Raw genomic sequence first — 12431 nt, 5'->3', positions numbered from 1 at the left:
ACTGACAGAGGCGAACGAGCAAGTTCTTTTGAGCGATGTTCCACGAGTCGGAAGCGATCGATTTAATCGAGTCGATGAAACCGTTGGATGCCAGTGCTATCCTTATCGAAGGGAAAACGCGAAGCGAGCCTTTTTCCTTTTTTTCTTTCTTTCTTTCTTATCTTTCCCCTATCGGCCGCAAAATCTCACGGTACTTCATTACCTCACCCTCCCTTGGCCCCTTCTATCATAACAGATACACCGTATTACGGATAGAACGAATTTCACAGCGAATTTATGCGGAAAATACATTTGTCCCGAGTGCAAGAACAACTTGCGAATCATCGCATAGTATATAGCTTTCGCATTTTCGAGTAGAGTCCCGTTCGGACATTAGCTCCCGTAACGAAAGCTGACTGACCGTGTTACACCGTCCGGTTGAGATTTCTGTTAAAGCACTGGACTAAACCGTCCGTTGGAAAGTTAGCGCGAATGCCGTGGCGATTAAAATATAGCATACGTACAGTAGTGCCGGAGGATGATATTCCAGGCAGCGTAGCATAAAGTTTGCGGCAATATCCGAAGGTTAGCCCCCGGCAATGTCTCTGGAAAACGTGACGTTATCTCTGCGCGTTGCAGCGCGTAAACAATTTCTGAACCTTTCTGAAATATTCAAATAACGTAGTCGAGCATGACGAATGCCTCTCGTAGCGAGGAAGATATTACCGCGTCGTGTAGATTTTTCGAAAAGATCGTAAACTCGATCCAATTGGATTACGCGACGTAACGTAAGATCTCTGCTATAATTTAAGTTAATTGCTGGGTACACTGCAGACGTGTATTCCCACTCGGGGAACAATCCGCTTTCGCATTCGGGTGTAACATAACGAACATCCTAGGGAAAGCCTGCGGATTAAGCCTGGTACGGGCGACGTTGTAGCGACGGCCTCTGCCGTATTCGTTGCATTCGGTGCTCGAAAGCTTGCCTCGAGTGCTATACTCGAATGTATATACTTCACCGGCACGTTTTATTGCCCGCTCCTGCTGCTTTCTATATCGCAAGCGAGCTGCTTAGGACTCTTGGTCCCTCGACTCATGAATTTTCCTTCGAAATCCTTCCTACAAGGCGTCCTCTAGCGTGCGAAAACGTTTTCTAAATGACGATCGTTACCACCGGTACCGGCACCTTCCTCGCGTTCCATTATGTTCGCCATTATCGAGAAATTACCCACCGCGCGCGCGCGAGAGAGAGAGAGAGCTGTCTCGGTTATATGAACTTTTTCATCGGGGAATATTGCCTCATTTCTAAAGCTACTAAACTCCCCCTTACAGGTACTATGTACTTGTTATCAGCTAACCTATTATAACCTATTATTATTAGTAAAATCTCTTTCTACGAGTTTACGCGCTTACGACGAAAAGGACGTTGATTGAGTTTAGGTCGGAGATTAAGTTTCGCAAAGTTTTAGAAATCCTTCGAACGACGGATATTGGGCGCATCGAGCATTGTTAACGATAGACATTGTTTAACGTTGCGCCTATGGCTATAAAAAGGTGAGGAGATACGAGGCAAAAGGCAAGAGACAGACGAAAAGACGATGAATAGCCTCGGTCAAACCGGGCCATTTTATCACGATCTGTCGATAACACGGGCACTCGGGCAAAGAAAACGTCCATCGTCTTTTACAAATAGGTCGATTCCGTGCTTAGGACGGTCCGGTCCAGAAAGGTGGAACGAGATTAAGAGCGTCGCGAGCGACAGAACAAAAAATTCGTCATATTTTTCTGCTGCGCGCGTTTTCTTTCCTTCGAAAAGTCCTTCAAACTATTGTAATACGATTGGCTTCATTCATTTTTCTTAATTATGGCCGTAGAAATGGCGCAAAAAATATTATTCGCTCGACGAATCGATTCTGTCCCTTCGGACAGCCAACAGTTTCTACTTCGTAGGCGAGAGCACAACAATCCCATTAGCATCGTCGGTGCATTACTATTAGGGACGCGTCGCTCGTCCAGAAACCGCGAGCGGAGGTTAAATCGCGTGGAACCTCGTTTCACAACGGCCTGCAGATTCGAATTATTTACGGTAAATGGTAGAACGATGTTAACGAACGAATTCGCTTTGTTCGATCGCATCTGTACGGAACGAGCAGGATGAGAAACGGCAAAGTTAAATGGAAAAATTCATTCGGTCAAGTTACTCGAATAAGGAAATCTTAAAGCGCGAGGCCATCATTATATCGAAATCCCTAGATCCATGCTAGTCCCGTATTTAATAAACCCGAAATTCTTCTTTCGATCGGGGAAAAGCGAGGAGGTAGGAGGAATATCGAAATGCGATACGTAAAAGCATTATTGCCGATATTAAATGCATTCGCGGCAATTGCGGCTTTGTAATAAATAGCGAATAAAAAAAGAAGGTCCTGTAAATTTCTAGAAGGTCGTCGATTTCGTTCCGTTGGAATTTATATCGGTTCAAAGCCGCGAATCATAAATGGAATTCTCATTAATTTGGGCGAAAACGGCAAATCCGGTCAGTTCCGTAGCAAAATTCACGAATTGCCATTCGTTAATAATCACTATCATTGTCATTATCGTTATCGTCGAAATTGAAACTTTGGTATCGTATAATACGCGAATTTACGAATTAACGAATTTACGGCGTAAAGTTAAGACCGATGGGAATATGATAGAATTAAAAAGATAGACCTTTTATACCTTTCGCGGAAGTATAATCTTGTTGTCTTGCCAGTGAACGTGATTAAACGAAGACGATAAATATACGTCGTCTAAATACGCAAACCGATTACTTTCGTTTGTTCGATGGTTTGCGTAAACAATGGAAAAGTTCCCGGTTTAGGCTTTAGATGACGTTCCTTCTATCTTACTCATGAAAATGAACGCTCGAACGTAATATGAAGGAACGCGAAGGGGTACTTGTGCGCCCTTGGAAAATCGATGAACGCATGAATATTAAAGCGTTCGCATTGACGTGGGCGCGTTAACATAAATCGATACCTTCGCATAATGTACCGTCTTTTTTTTTATTTTACGAAAGGACGAAGGAAAAGACGGTGGTCATATTTTCGATATTAAGCCAGGATACCGATGATCTGTCGAAAGTATTACTCACGCGAACATTGACGGACTTCGTCGCTTCCGTCTCCGCAGTCGTCGACGACATTGCAAACCTTGTTCAACGCGACGCAATGGCCGTTGTTGCATTGAAATTCGCTTCGCCGGCAGGAAAGGACCGCCGTCGCCATTAGAAAGCAGGAACAAATCAGCCGCTGCACGTCTGAAAGGAAAATACGATATGTGTGAGAATTTTTTCCAACGTAGATAAGATTTGAGTTTAGCGCCGTCGGAGTTTGACGGGATATTCTAATAGCCGACTAACTAAGCTCTTGGCTTACGCGTTCGATGCCAAAGCGTTTCGATTTCGAACGAGAGCATTACCGCATTGTTCGAATCCACAAGTGGATACTCCACCTTTTATTTCGTCCGCGACCTCGCGCGACAAGAGCCGTTCCTTTACAATCGTCGTACCAGCCTCTAGACGTTACGTTCGCAGGAAAAAAAGAAATTACACGACCTCGTTTAGACCTCGTTTCCTACTTTCTCGACTGCCCTTCGACGTCAAACTCCTCTCTCTCTCTCTCTCTCTCTCTCTCTCTCTCTCTCTGGGGATTATCGTTTCGGAACGGGTACTTCGTGAAAACCGTATTAAGTGTCCCTCTCGGCCGTTGCTTTTTATCAATCGTTTTGCAATTCTCGTTGGTGGCTTGGCTCGATACGATGCGATCGAGCATTGCGACGGATCTTTTCGATCGTCTATAATAATCTTCCGATTAAATAAACGGCATATAGCAGATGTAACGCGCGTTGACAGAAGAAGCGAATCAGTTGACCAGGGTCCCTTTGCCATGGATTATATCGAGCGCGTTAACGCACGGCGCCAATAAATTCGACGTAGCCGTTATTAGCATGACCGGTAATAAGTCAAGAGACGAACGGTAATAAGCGGTGTCGCGTATGCCATTCAACTCTGAAACGTCGATGCTCGTTCCGTTCTATCGGACTCTCTCTCTCTCTCTCTCTCTTTGTTGGCTCGCCATTTAGTAAGCCGGTTACATATTGAAATAAATCTGAACCCAACCGCGTTCGTTTCTCTTTCATTGTTAGTTACTCTACTCTCATTTTATTCTACGATATTCCAATATCGCGTTCCATCGACGAGGAGCGCTATCTTTTCTCTTCGCGAGGATATAGGCCTGGAACGTTGTTTAAAGCTGCCATCATAGCTGCAACGAGAAGAATCAACTTTCTCTTTTTCCCATCCTTCCTGGGCTCCCTCGTTCGTCGATCGATTAATTGCACCATCCATTAATTGCCCGTTCGTTTGCCGAACGCACCGACCATCGATACGAGATAGCGAGTACGACGAAAATCGAGTCGACCTTGTCGCAGAGGAACCGGGTTTTTTGCCAAACGCGATTTACCGTAACGCCTGATAAACAAATAGGAGGAGGAGGAAATTGGCCTTTCACGACGTACGTCTGTATCGTAGATACAGTAGTACGAAGGGAGAGAAAAAGACAAATGGGTCAGGACTCCGACCGATTCCATTTAAAGTTGCGACTCGACTCGGATATATATATATATATATATATATCCTGCTCCGATGTATTCGTACGAATGTAAGAATCGGCCGGTTACTAGCGACAACGGCCCCTCCCCCGACTCCCTTATTTCCCAGAAGACTCTGTTTGCTCTCGAAGGCGCGAGGAAGAAGGAAGGAGAAAAAATAAATACAAATATTATACGAACCGAGTACGAGCCAATATTTGTTGTTTTTTCGTTGAAAGACGAGTACTAGGAAAGTTGGCCTTTGAGAAAAATTTTTTTCGTCTCTTTTATCAAGGACACAAAAGCATATACTACAGACATAGCGTATACTACAGAAGTTTGGATTTACGACCATCGAGAAACTTGGTGTCGACTTTGCGTTCTTGACGTTTCTTCGTTCCTTTTTCTGCTTCTTTTTTCTTTCTCCGCGACTCTCTTCAATCCAGAAGAAGAGGTACCAGAAGAGGTACCAGAAGAGGTACCAGAAGAGGTACTACAAGTTTTCTATCCCCAAAGTATCGGGAATCGTCCACCGGGCCGTCACTGGTAGAAATTCCTTTTCTTCCTTTTGCGCCTCTTTCCGCTTATCCGCGACGAAGAAATATCTTTTTTGTTAAGAAAAGTATCGAGTTGCGCGTATATTCCACGAAGAAATTCGATTGAAAGCAACTCGTGAATATATCATTTGCTATATCCAGGAACGTCCTTATACATAGATACATGTGTTTCTATCATCGTTCGACGATGCAAGAGATCTTGAATAAAAAATTGCTATTGGTTGCTCGATTTGGTCTATTCAGAGAAATGAAATTTTTTCATTGTTCCCGAAATGTCAAAGATCGACTCGACACGAAACTCTAGCTAGTCAGCAGAGTTTATCGGAGAGCTACCGTAATTGCTTGGAAAGTCCGAGCATTCCGGTATCTAAGGATAAGGAGGCAAAGTAATGGAGAAAGAGAAAGATGGATGGATGGATGGATGGAAAGAGAGCAAGAGCAAATTCTCGATTGGAAAGCTCGTCGTTGGAATATCCGGAGGCGTCGGACCGAACTCGAGTACTCGCAAGTATTACGTGGATATCGATTGCAACTACGGACCGTCCTTCTCGGCTTACGATGAAATTGTTCTGTCAGCGATGTACCAGTCAAATCTCTCTCTCTCTCTCTCTCTCTCTCTCTCTCGTCTTATCCGTTATTTCTCGGGCTTTCAAACGTCGCTTATTGCTACACCGAATTACGATAAAAATATTTACCAATCTTTCGAAAAGCGTACAAGACCTTTCGTCGTAACGTTGCATTTAACTCGCCTCTTGCTTCTTTATTATTATTTTCTTTCCCTTAGCTTTTCTTCGCTTTATAGGTAACAAAAGTAAAAGAGCAAAATGTGCGCGAACAATAAAAGTCTCCGGAGCGAAAGCTCGAAAAGGTAACGGGTCTTTTAAAGTTGGGAATATTTCTTCCTCTCTCTCTCTCTCTCTCTCTCTCTCTCTCTCTCTCTCTCTCTCGTTTTCCTCTGGTTCGCAGATTTCGCTGAAGAATAATCATTTTCGCAGTTGTGGCAACCGCATCGGTTCTTCGAAAAGAAAGCTCGTGTCGAGCGATAATGACTTTCTGAAACAGCTTTCCTCCGCCTTTCGCATAGACTTTCCCATCGCAAACGAGAGGAATCCCCGTAGAGAGTTCGATATAATGAGGCACGTTCCACGTTTCTCTTCGTTTCCATTCTTCAAAGTTATCAAGTACTTTGCTGATTTATTACGAGTCAAGTGCAAAGCGATAGAAACAATGATAAGAAGAGTATCGAGTAAACCGGAGATACGATTAATGATGCATTTCATTGTTTGTTTCGCGTTCGTGAAAAATACGTCCTAGGAGAACGAGCCCGTTGATAAAATCATTTTATTAACAAGTTTGGCAAAGTAGCATGGAGGATTCTATGGAAGTCGCGCGTAATATTTCCGAGTCTCGAAATTCTTGAAATGTAAAAGCTGTTTCCCGTTCGAGGATAACGTTTAAACTTACGAGTTTGTAAGTTTGCCCGTTCTTATCGATTCTTGTTGCCTACGGATTTATCAATTCGAATTAAAAGTCCAAATTAACGTTTACTTTTAGAAAAGAAAATAGAAAGGAAAAAAAAGAAAGACAAATTAATTATATAAAACGTATATTCGAAAATGAGCTTTATTATTCGTCAGTTTCGACAGACGTTGTCAAGACTCACCATTGTTCCGAACCCTTTAGACGCAACCCTTTCGGACGATAGCTTTTATCCCCGTACTACGAGCCAAACGGTAGAGCCTATTAATTCGAAATAATCTCATTATTTTCGAAAGCCTCGCGTTATTTCGCAAGAGCATCGATGAATTTTATTACGATCGATGAACAAAATCGGCTTTTCGCTCGAAAGAGAATAGAGCACAGAAGTGTGATAATAGTAAGAATTTCATTAACCAGGTATGACATTTGTAGATAAAAATAATTGTTCCGGCATCACGGTTATATCTCGTGATTTCAGTTCTGGCAGAAAGCCACGTTGTCCCTGGCGCGGCCACTAAAAATCGGTCGTGGATTAAGGTCTCGGTTAAAAAATCTACTGCACTCGGCTAATTAAAAAAAAATCTATAATTTAGCGGTCTTCATTCGTTCGCTGCCCGAAATATCATTACTAGCTCGCCGACGTATCAAACGTTTTTCAAACTAATTTGAAGACTCTTTGAAGGTACCAAATGTTCGGCTCGAAAGTCGAAGAGTACGTACGTAGTTTCGATACGTACAAATGTAAAATTGAGAAAAAGGGGATAGAAACGAATTCCTTCTCCTTCTTTTCCCATCTATTTACCCCGCCCAGGCTAGTTTTCATTTCCTCGCGTGGTTGCGCCTAACGAAGTGGATGCAAGGATAATAAAATTCCAAGATGTCGTCGAGGTGTCATTAGAATCACCGGCGACGACGGTGCCTCGAGAGCGACAAGAGCGAACGACAAGGGTATGGCTTAGACCTGGAAAGGAAGGAAAGCGAGCGATAAAAGGGGATGAGGAGGCATCGTGAGGGGGGGAGAATGGAAAGGAAAGAGGAAGAGTCGAGAGGAGTCTCATTAATAATGCAAGTAGGGGCTCGATGTCGGCCGACGTCGAGACACATTTTGTAATTATTTTTCTCGATTTGAAAGATAAAAGAAAGCTTAAGGCTCGTTCGATCGATTTCTTGGCCAAAAGAAAATGCGAAAGGTTTGCTTTACTTCGCTACTATTAATCATTTCGATTGGAATAAGAGAGCGTAAGTTCGATTAATGAATATCTTTCGGTTCTGGCGAGAAAATCATAAGCGGCGGCGGCGAAAAAGTGAAATGCGGCTTATCGTCGAGGTTGCGTCGATGCCCCCTCGTTACGGATCGCTGCCGGTAACAAGCAATTTATTCCACGTGTCTGCCTTCGAGCCATCGCGATTCGTTTCTAGTCTCTAGAGGGGAGAGTACCCTTGCGACTACACCACGTTGCCTGTTACATTCGCATAATACGGCGACGCGCCGTTGTGATTCAATGACTGTTCGTCTCCTAAAGAACTTGCAATTACCAATTCTTCTTTCTTTCTTTTCTCGCCAAAGATAAAATTGTTACACGTTGAACGAGTAATAATTAGAAAAAGATTGGATTATTGACATTGATTATATTTATAAGACGACGATCGTTTAGAAAATCATTATGAGTCGTCGATGGCAAACGGGAACAGCCGGAAATTGCTTTCGGAAGTCGCGTTCGAAGACCCACAATCTCCAGATCGTACCGAACTCTCTCGAACGGGCGCTCTTGCATATCGTCTCTCTCTCTCTCTCTCTCTCTCTCTCTCTCTCTTTAGCGCGTGCGCGCAAGCACGAGCACCGTGAAAACGTGTTTTCATGCGGTAAATCGAGCGAATGTAAACACCCGTATAATGAAGTACGCTCGCGAAAATTTGCCATGCGCGAACGAGAGATGGCTGAGCTTATTGGCTTATTCGGCGGGCAAAATATCTTCTATCTTAAATTTTCGATAGGAGTAACGGACGGTGAACGAACAGCCCTATCTCGTGTGTAAATCCGTATTCTCTTTCGTCGGTTTTGAGAGCCGATAAGTCGATGATATCTCGATTCGCGAGAGAGACGAGAGAAGAAAGTTTTTCGTTCGATCGTTCGAATCTCCTCTATCTCGAATTGGCGATCTCGTCCGTTCCATTTGGCCGGACGCGACGTTCGACGTATTTGCGTTGTTGTGCGCGCGTATCGGCTCCACATGAGAAAAAGGCTGGCGGGGACGGTGGGGGGGGGGCGGGGGGAGGTACCTGTACGATTCTAAATCTCGATTAATCCTATCGCCAACGATATGTTCTTTCGGTAAAATCGCTATCGGCTTTACGGCTATTGGCTTTACGTTCATTCGAGTTTACGCGAATGATTTGAAAACAAATTGTACCGAAGAATAATACATCGGCCAACGCAATTGCACTTCTCTTCCTTCGAGCCCGCTTTGTGCGACTAAAGAAGAAGTTAACAAGACCAATCTCGATTCGACGATCGCGGATCGACTGGTACACCACTTGGTCTCGCGCGTAGCTTCGTCCCAAAATTACGTCAGATGGTTCGTGATTTCCTTTCCCAATATCGGCCGATAAATCGTTTCGAAATTGGAGGAGAACTCGAAGAAAGAACGACGAAAGTGAAGGAAAAAGTTTCGATGCAATCTCGAAACGCTTTCGTCTCGTCCTTTTCCCAAGAACTTGGATTTATCGACGCATCGGCTCTGATCTTCAACGGTGGGCTTTTATCACTTCCATTTTCTCTTTTATCCTTTTTCTTCTTCCATCAAAGGTTCTTTCGTTCGACAAAAAAGATCGACCGCTCATAGGATGATCATTCTTTACTTAGTCGAGTTTACCGGCCTGCCTACTTTCAACGAAACGATTCGACATCATTCGCGTTAATTCCTTTTCGAAATAGTCGATACATTCCCAACGTTTTTATTTTCACATTTTATGGCTTCATTTATTTTCAGGCAAGATTTGAAGAGGCGCCCAACAATCACTTCTCGCTCTCTCACAGAAGCTCCATGGATGTAGCTCAGAAAAAAAAATTTCACGTGAAAAAGCGCTCTGCGTATATTCAACCGTGAAAGGGTACATTTTTCCGATCACGTGTATTATATATATATATATATATCGCGAATTATATATATACCGGTAGAGCGAAGAGAGAGAGAGAGAGAGAGAGAGAGAAAATGGGGAATAAAAAAAGAATAGAAGAAAAAAGCCAACTACGGCGAGATAATACGAAAATTCCTACTAAACCTGATCCTCCCTCTCTCTTTGGATCCTACTCCTTTTAAAGTGGAATATCGGAATCGTTAATGGATTCTTCTGGCGCCAACTTTTCGTCGTTGCAACCAGTGCGATCGGTAGCTAATTAAAGTTCCTCCAATTACGCTCTTGATGCCTTTAAACAGATCGACGAAATATTCGATCAATGTCTTTTATCTTTTTAGCGTTTCTCGTTTGTTCGTAGCTTAGATCAGTATATGAGTTGCACGAGAGATTCCGCGTTGGCCTACGTGAAAATTCTTTAGCGTACCGGTGGAATCGTTAACCGTCGATTTTACTGGAAAAAGAAAATAAAAAGCAAAAAAATTGATGAGAGACGGGATTGGCGGTGATGGCGAATGGAGTAAAAGGAGAGAAAAAGTGCGAGAAGTAGGTCGGAAGTCCGTGGTAAACGCTTGGCTTCGGCTTTCTTACTTTTCTTCGGAGTTTAGGGGGGTGGGAGGGGAGAGAAAGAGGGAGGGGAGGGAGGGAGAGACTGAGAGAGAGAGAGAGAGAAAGAGAGAGATAGAGAGAGAGAGAGAGTAAAGCCTAAGGGTCTCGGAGGTTCGAGCAGTGTCTAAAAATAAGTAAATCGATAAGACGATATTACGTAGCTTCCTCTCGGATATACCTTTTAAGAAGAATAATGGTGCAAAGAAGGTAAAGAAGACGAGAAGATTCGTAGGCGAAAGGGTGACAATACGGAAAAGTCTCTCCCTCTCTCTCTCTCTCTCACTCTTTTTACCCTTTTTTCTTTGATTGATCAATCGAACGAGAGCGTGTTGCGGACGGTTCGTTGCACTCGATATCCGGAGAAAATACGAAGGAACCTCGAGACTCGAGAGACGGCCGAATAAAGTCAAGTTATTTGTTTACGACGAGCAATATCCCAGAGTTTGTCCCTAGCCGAGTTTATCTATAAAATGTCGCTATGTCGAGCAGCCATCGAGTTCCGATCAATCGATATTCTAAAACGATCGATTATTTACCGCGAAATGCCGTCTAACGAACTCGCAGAGGAAAGAGAAGAGAGGGAACGAAACGAGCGATTAAGCGATTAATGTAATCGGCCCGTCTGCCGTGGTTTTCGGATCGTTTTGCTTGTGCGAACCTGCGGCGAATAATTGAACGGGGTTCGACTGTGTCGGACAGAGCGGTATGCGTCCGAACGAAGGCACCACGATTTTCCAAGTCGCGTTCCGAAAAACGACGAGATACGAGATAATTAATCACGACGATCCTACCGTACCAACTCCTCCAAAACTCATGCGCGCGAGTTCTTTTCGGCCTTCCAAAGAGATCGTTATTCCAGCGCAAAATAGGGTGGGGGGTGGTTCGGTTATAAAATCGAATGCGATTAGACATTCTAAGGCGAGACGCGAGACATATGTCATTTTCGAGTTTGAACCGTCCAATGGGGTCCCCTCGTTGGCACTGAAAAATTCATTCCCTCGCTGTGAATACAAATCGAGCCATTAAGATTCAAAGTGAACGCGCGCACACGCACGCATCGCCTCGGTAAGACCACTCGGCGGACAATTTGCGGACAGTTACTTTTCTCTTTTTTTCTTTCAAACGCGAAATTAACCTTAAGAAACGAGCCGCGTTAGAGTTTGCATAAATATTATTTTGCACAAATTGAAATCAACGCGTAGATATTATTTGGCCGTGGACGTCATTTAGGTGCGTGTAAAACCTTATGTAAAACGTAGAACGAATTAATAGGTATCATTGGAACCGAGCAAAGCCGCAAGTTTGCCGGTATTCGCGCGAGATAATAGAGGGTAATGCAGGTGAGTATAATCGATTAATGCATTTGGCAACGCGACCGCGTTCATTGCGTCCTCCTATATCTCGTCAGCGTGAGAGAGGGAGAAGGGATAGGAAGTAAAATGTAATTACCGAAAGCGATACTTCGATGATACGTTCCATTTAAATGGCAGGCGTTATCGTGCATTTATCAAACGTTATTGATTGAAACTAAAGGATTCTCTCGGTTGGATATCGAAGAAAGGATTGTTAAGTCTTATCGTTAGACAACGAGTACTTGTAAATAATTATTAAAGCGAGTAAGCAAGCGCTCGATCAACGTCAAAGCCGCTTTAATCGCTTTACGATTAATCGAGAGATTAATAGCTGCGTTCGAGCGCGTAACTTCGTTTCGGGTTTTACAGGTACACGTGGATCGCTGCGCGGGGTGGTCGGGATAACGCGCTGTGGGATGCACTCGCGTGTAATTGATTTATGTAGGTTGGAAGCTCGGTCGCGTGTACAAGACAGTACGAAATCCTATTCGAGAGCAGCGGGAGTCTAGGAGAGCGCTAGACGTCCGCGGCTAGTACGAGTGCTCCCATCTATCCTACTCGATTTATCTCCTCGACATTCCGATCTCTCTACTCGTCCTTATTCATTAGCATCGTCCCCACCCTTCCGACGTGGATCGCTTAACGAGCAAGAGAATGTATTCTATCCGCGATACGATATAACGCGACTCGA

The 12431-nt window shown here is 43.9% G+C and overlaps 2 protein-coding genes across 4 annotated transcripts in view; one reads left to right on the top strand and one right to left on the bottom strand.

Moving 5' to 3' along the window:
- Positions 1 to 12431, bottom strand: part of LOC118440021 (uncharacterized) — a 40418-nt gene that overhangs the window by 20561 nt on the left and 7426 nt on the right. Inside the window, exon 2 of the mRNA XM_085664486.1 lies at positions 3113 to 3277. Coding sequence (XP_085520612.1) covers positions 3113 to 3245 — 133 coding nt within the window. The 5' untranslated portion in view covers positions 3246 to 3277. The remainder of the gene's footprint in view (positions 1 to 3112; positions 3278 to 12431) is intronic.
- LOC118440025 (uncharacterized) overlaps positions 1 to 12431 on the top strand; it is a 40410-nt gene that overhangs the window by 20913 nt on the left and 7066 nt on the right. The window lies entirely within an intron of this gene.

Source organism: Vespa mandarinia, unplaced genomic scaffold, assembly GCF_050613455.1.
Source record: "Vespa mandarinia isolate Hongniang unplaced genomic scaffold, ASM5061345v1 scaffold_60, whole genome shotgun sequence".
In the NCBI taxonomy this organism is placed as follows: domain Eukaryota; kingdom Metazoa; phylum Arthropoda; class Insecta; order Hymenoptera; family Vespidae; genus Vespa; species Vespa mandarinia.
Note: the sequence above shows the minus strand (reverse complement) of the source record. Positions and strands in the feature narration are given on the sequence as shown.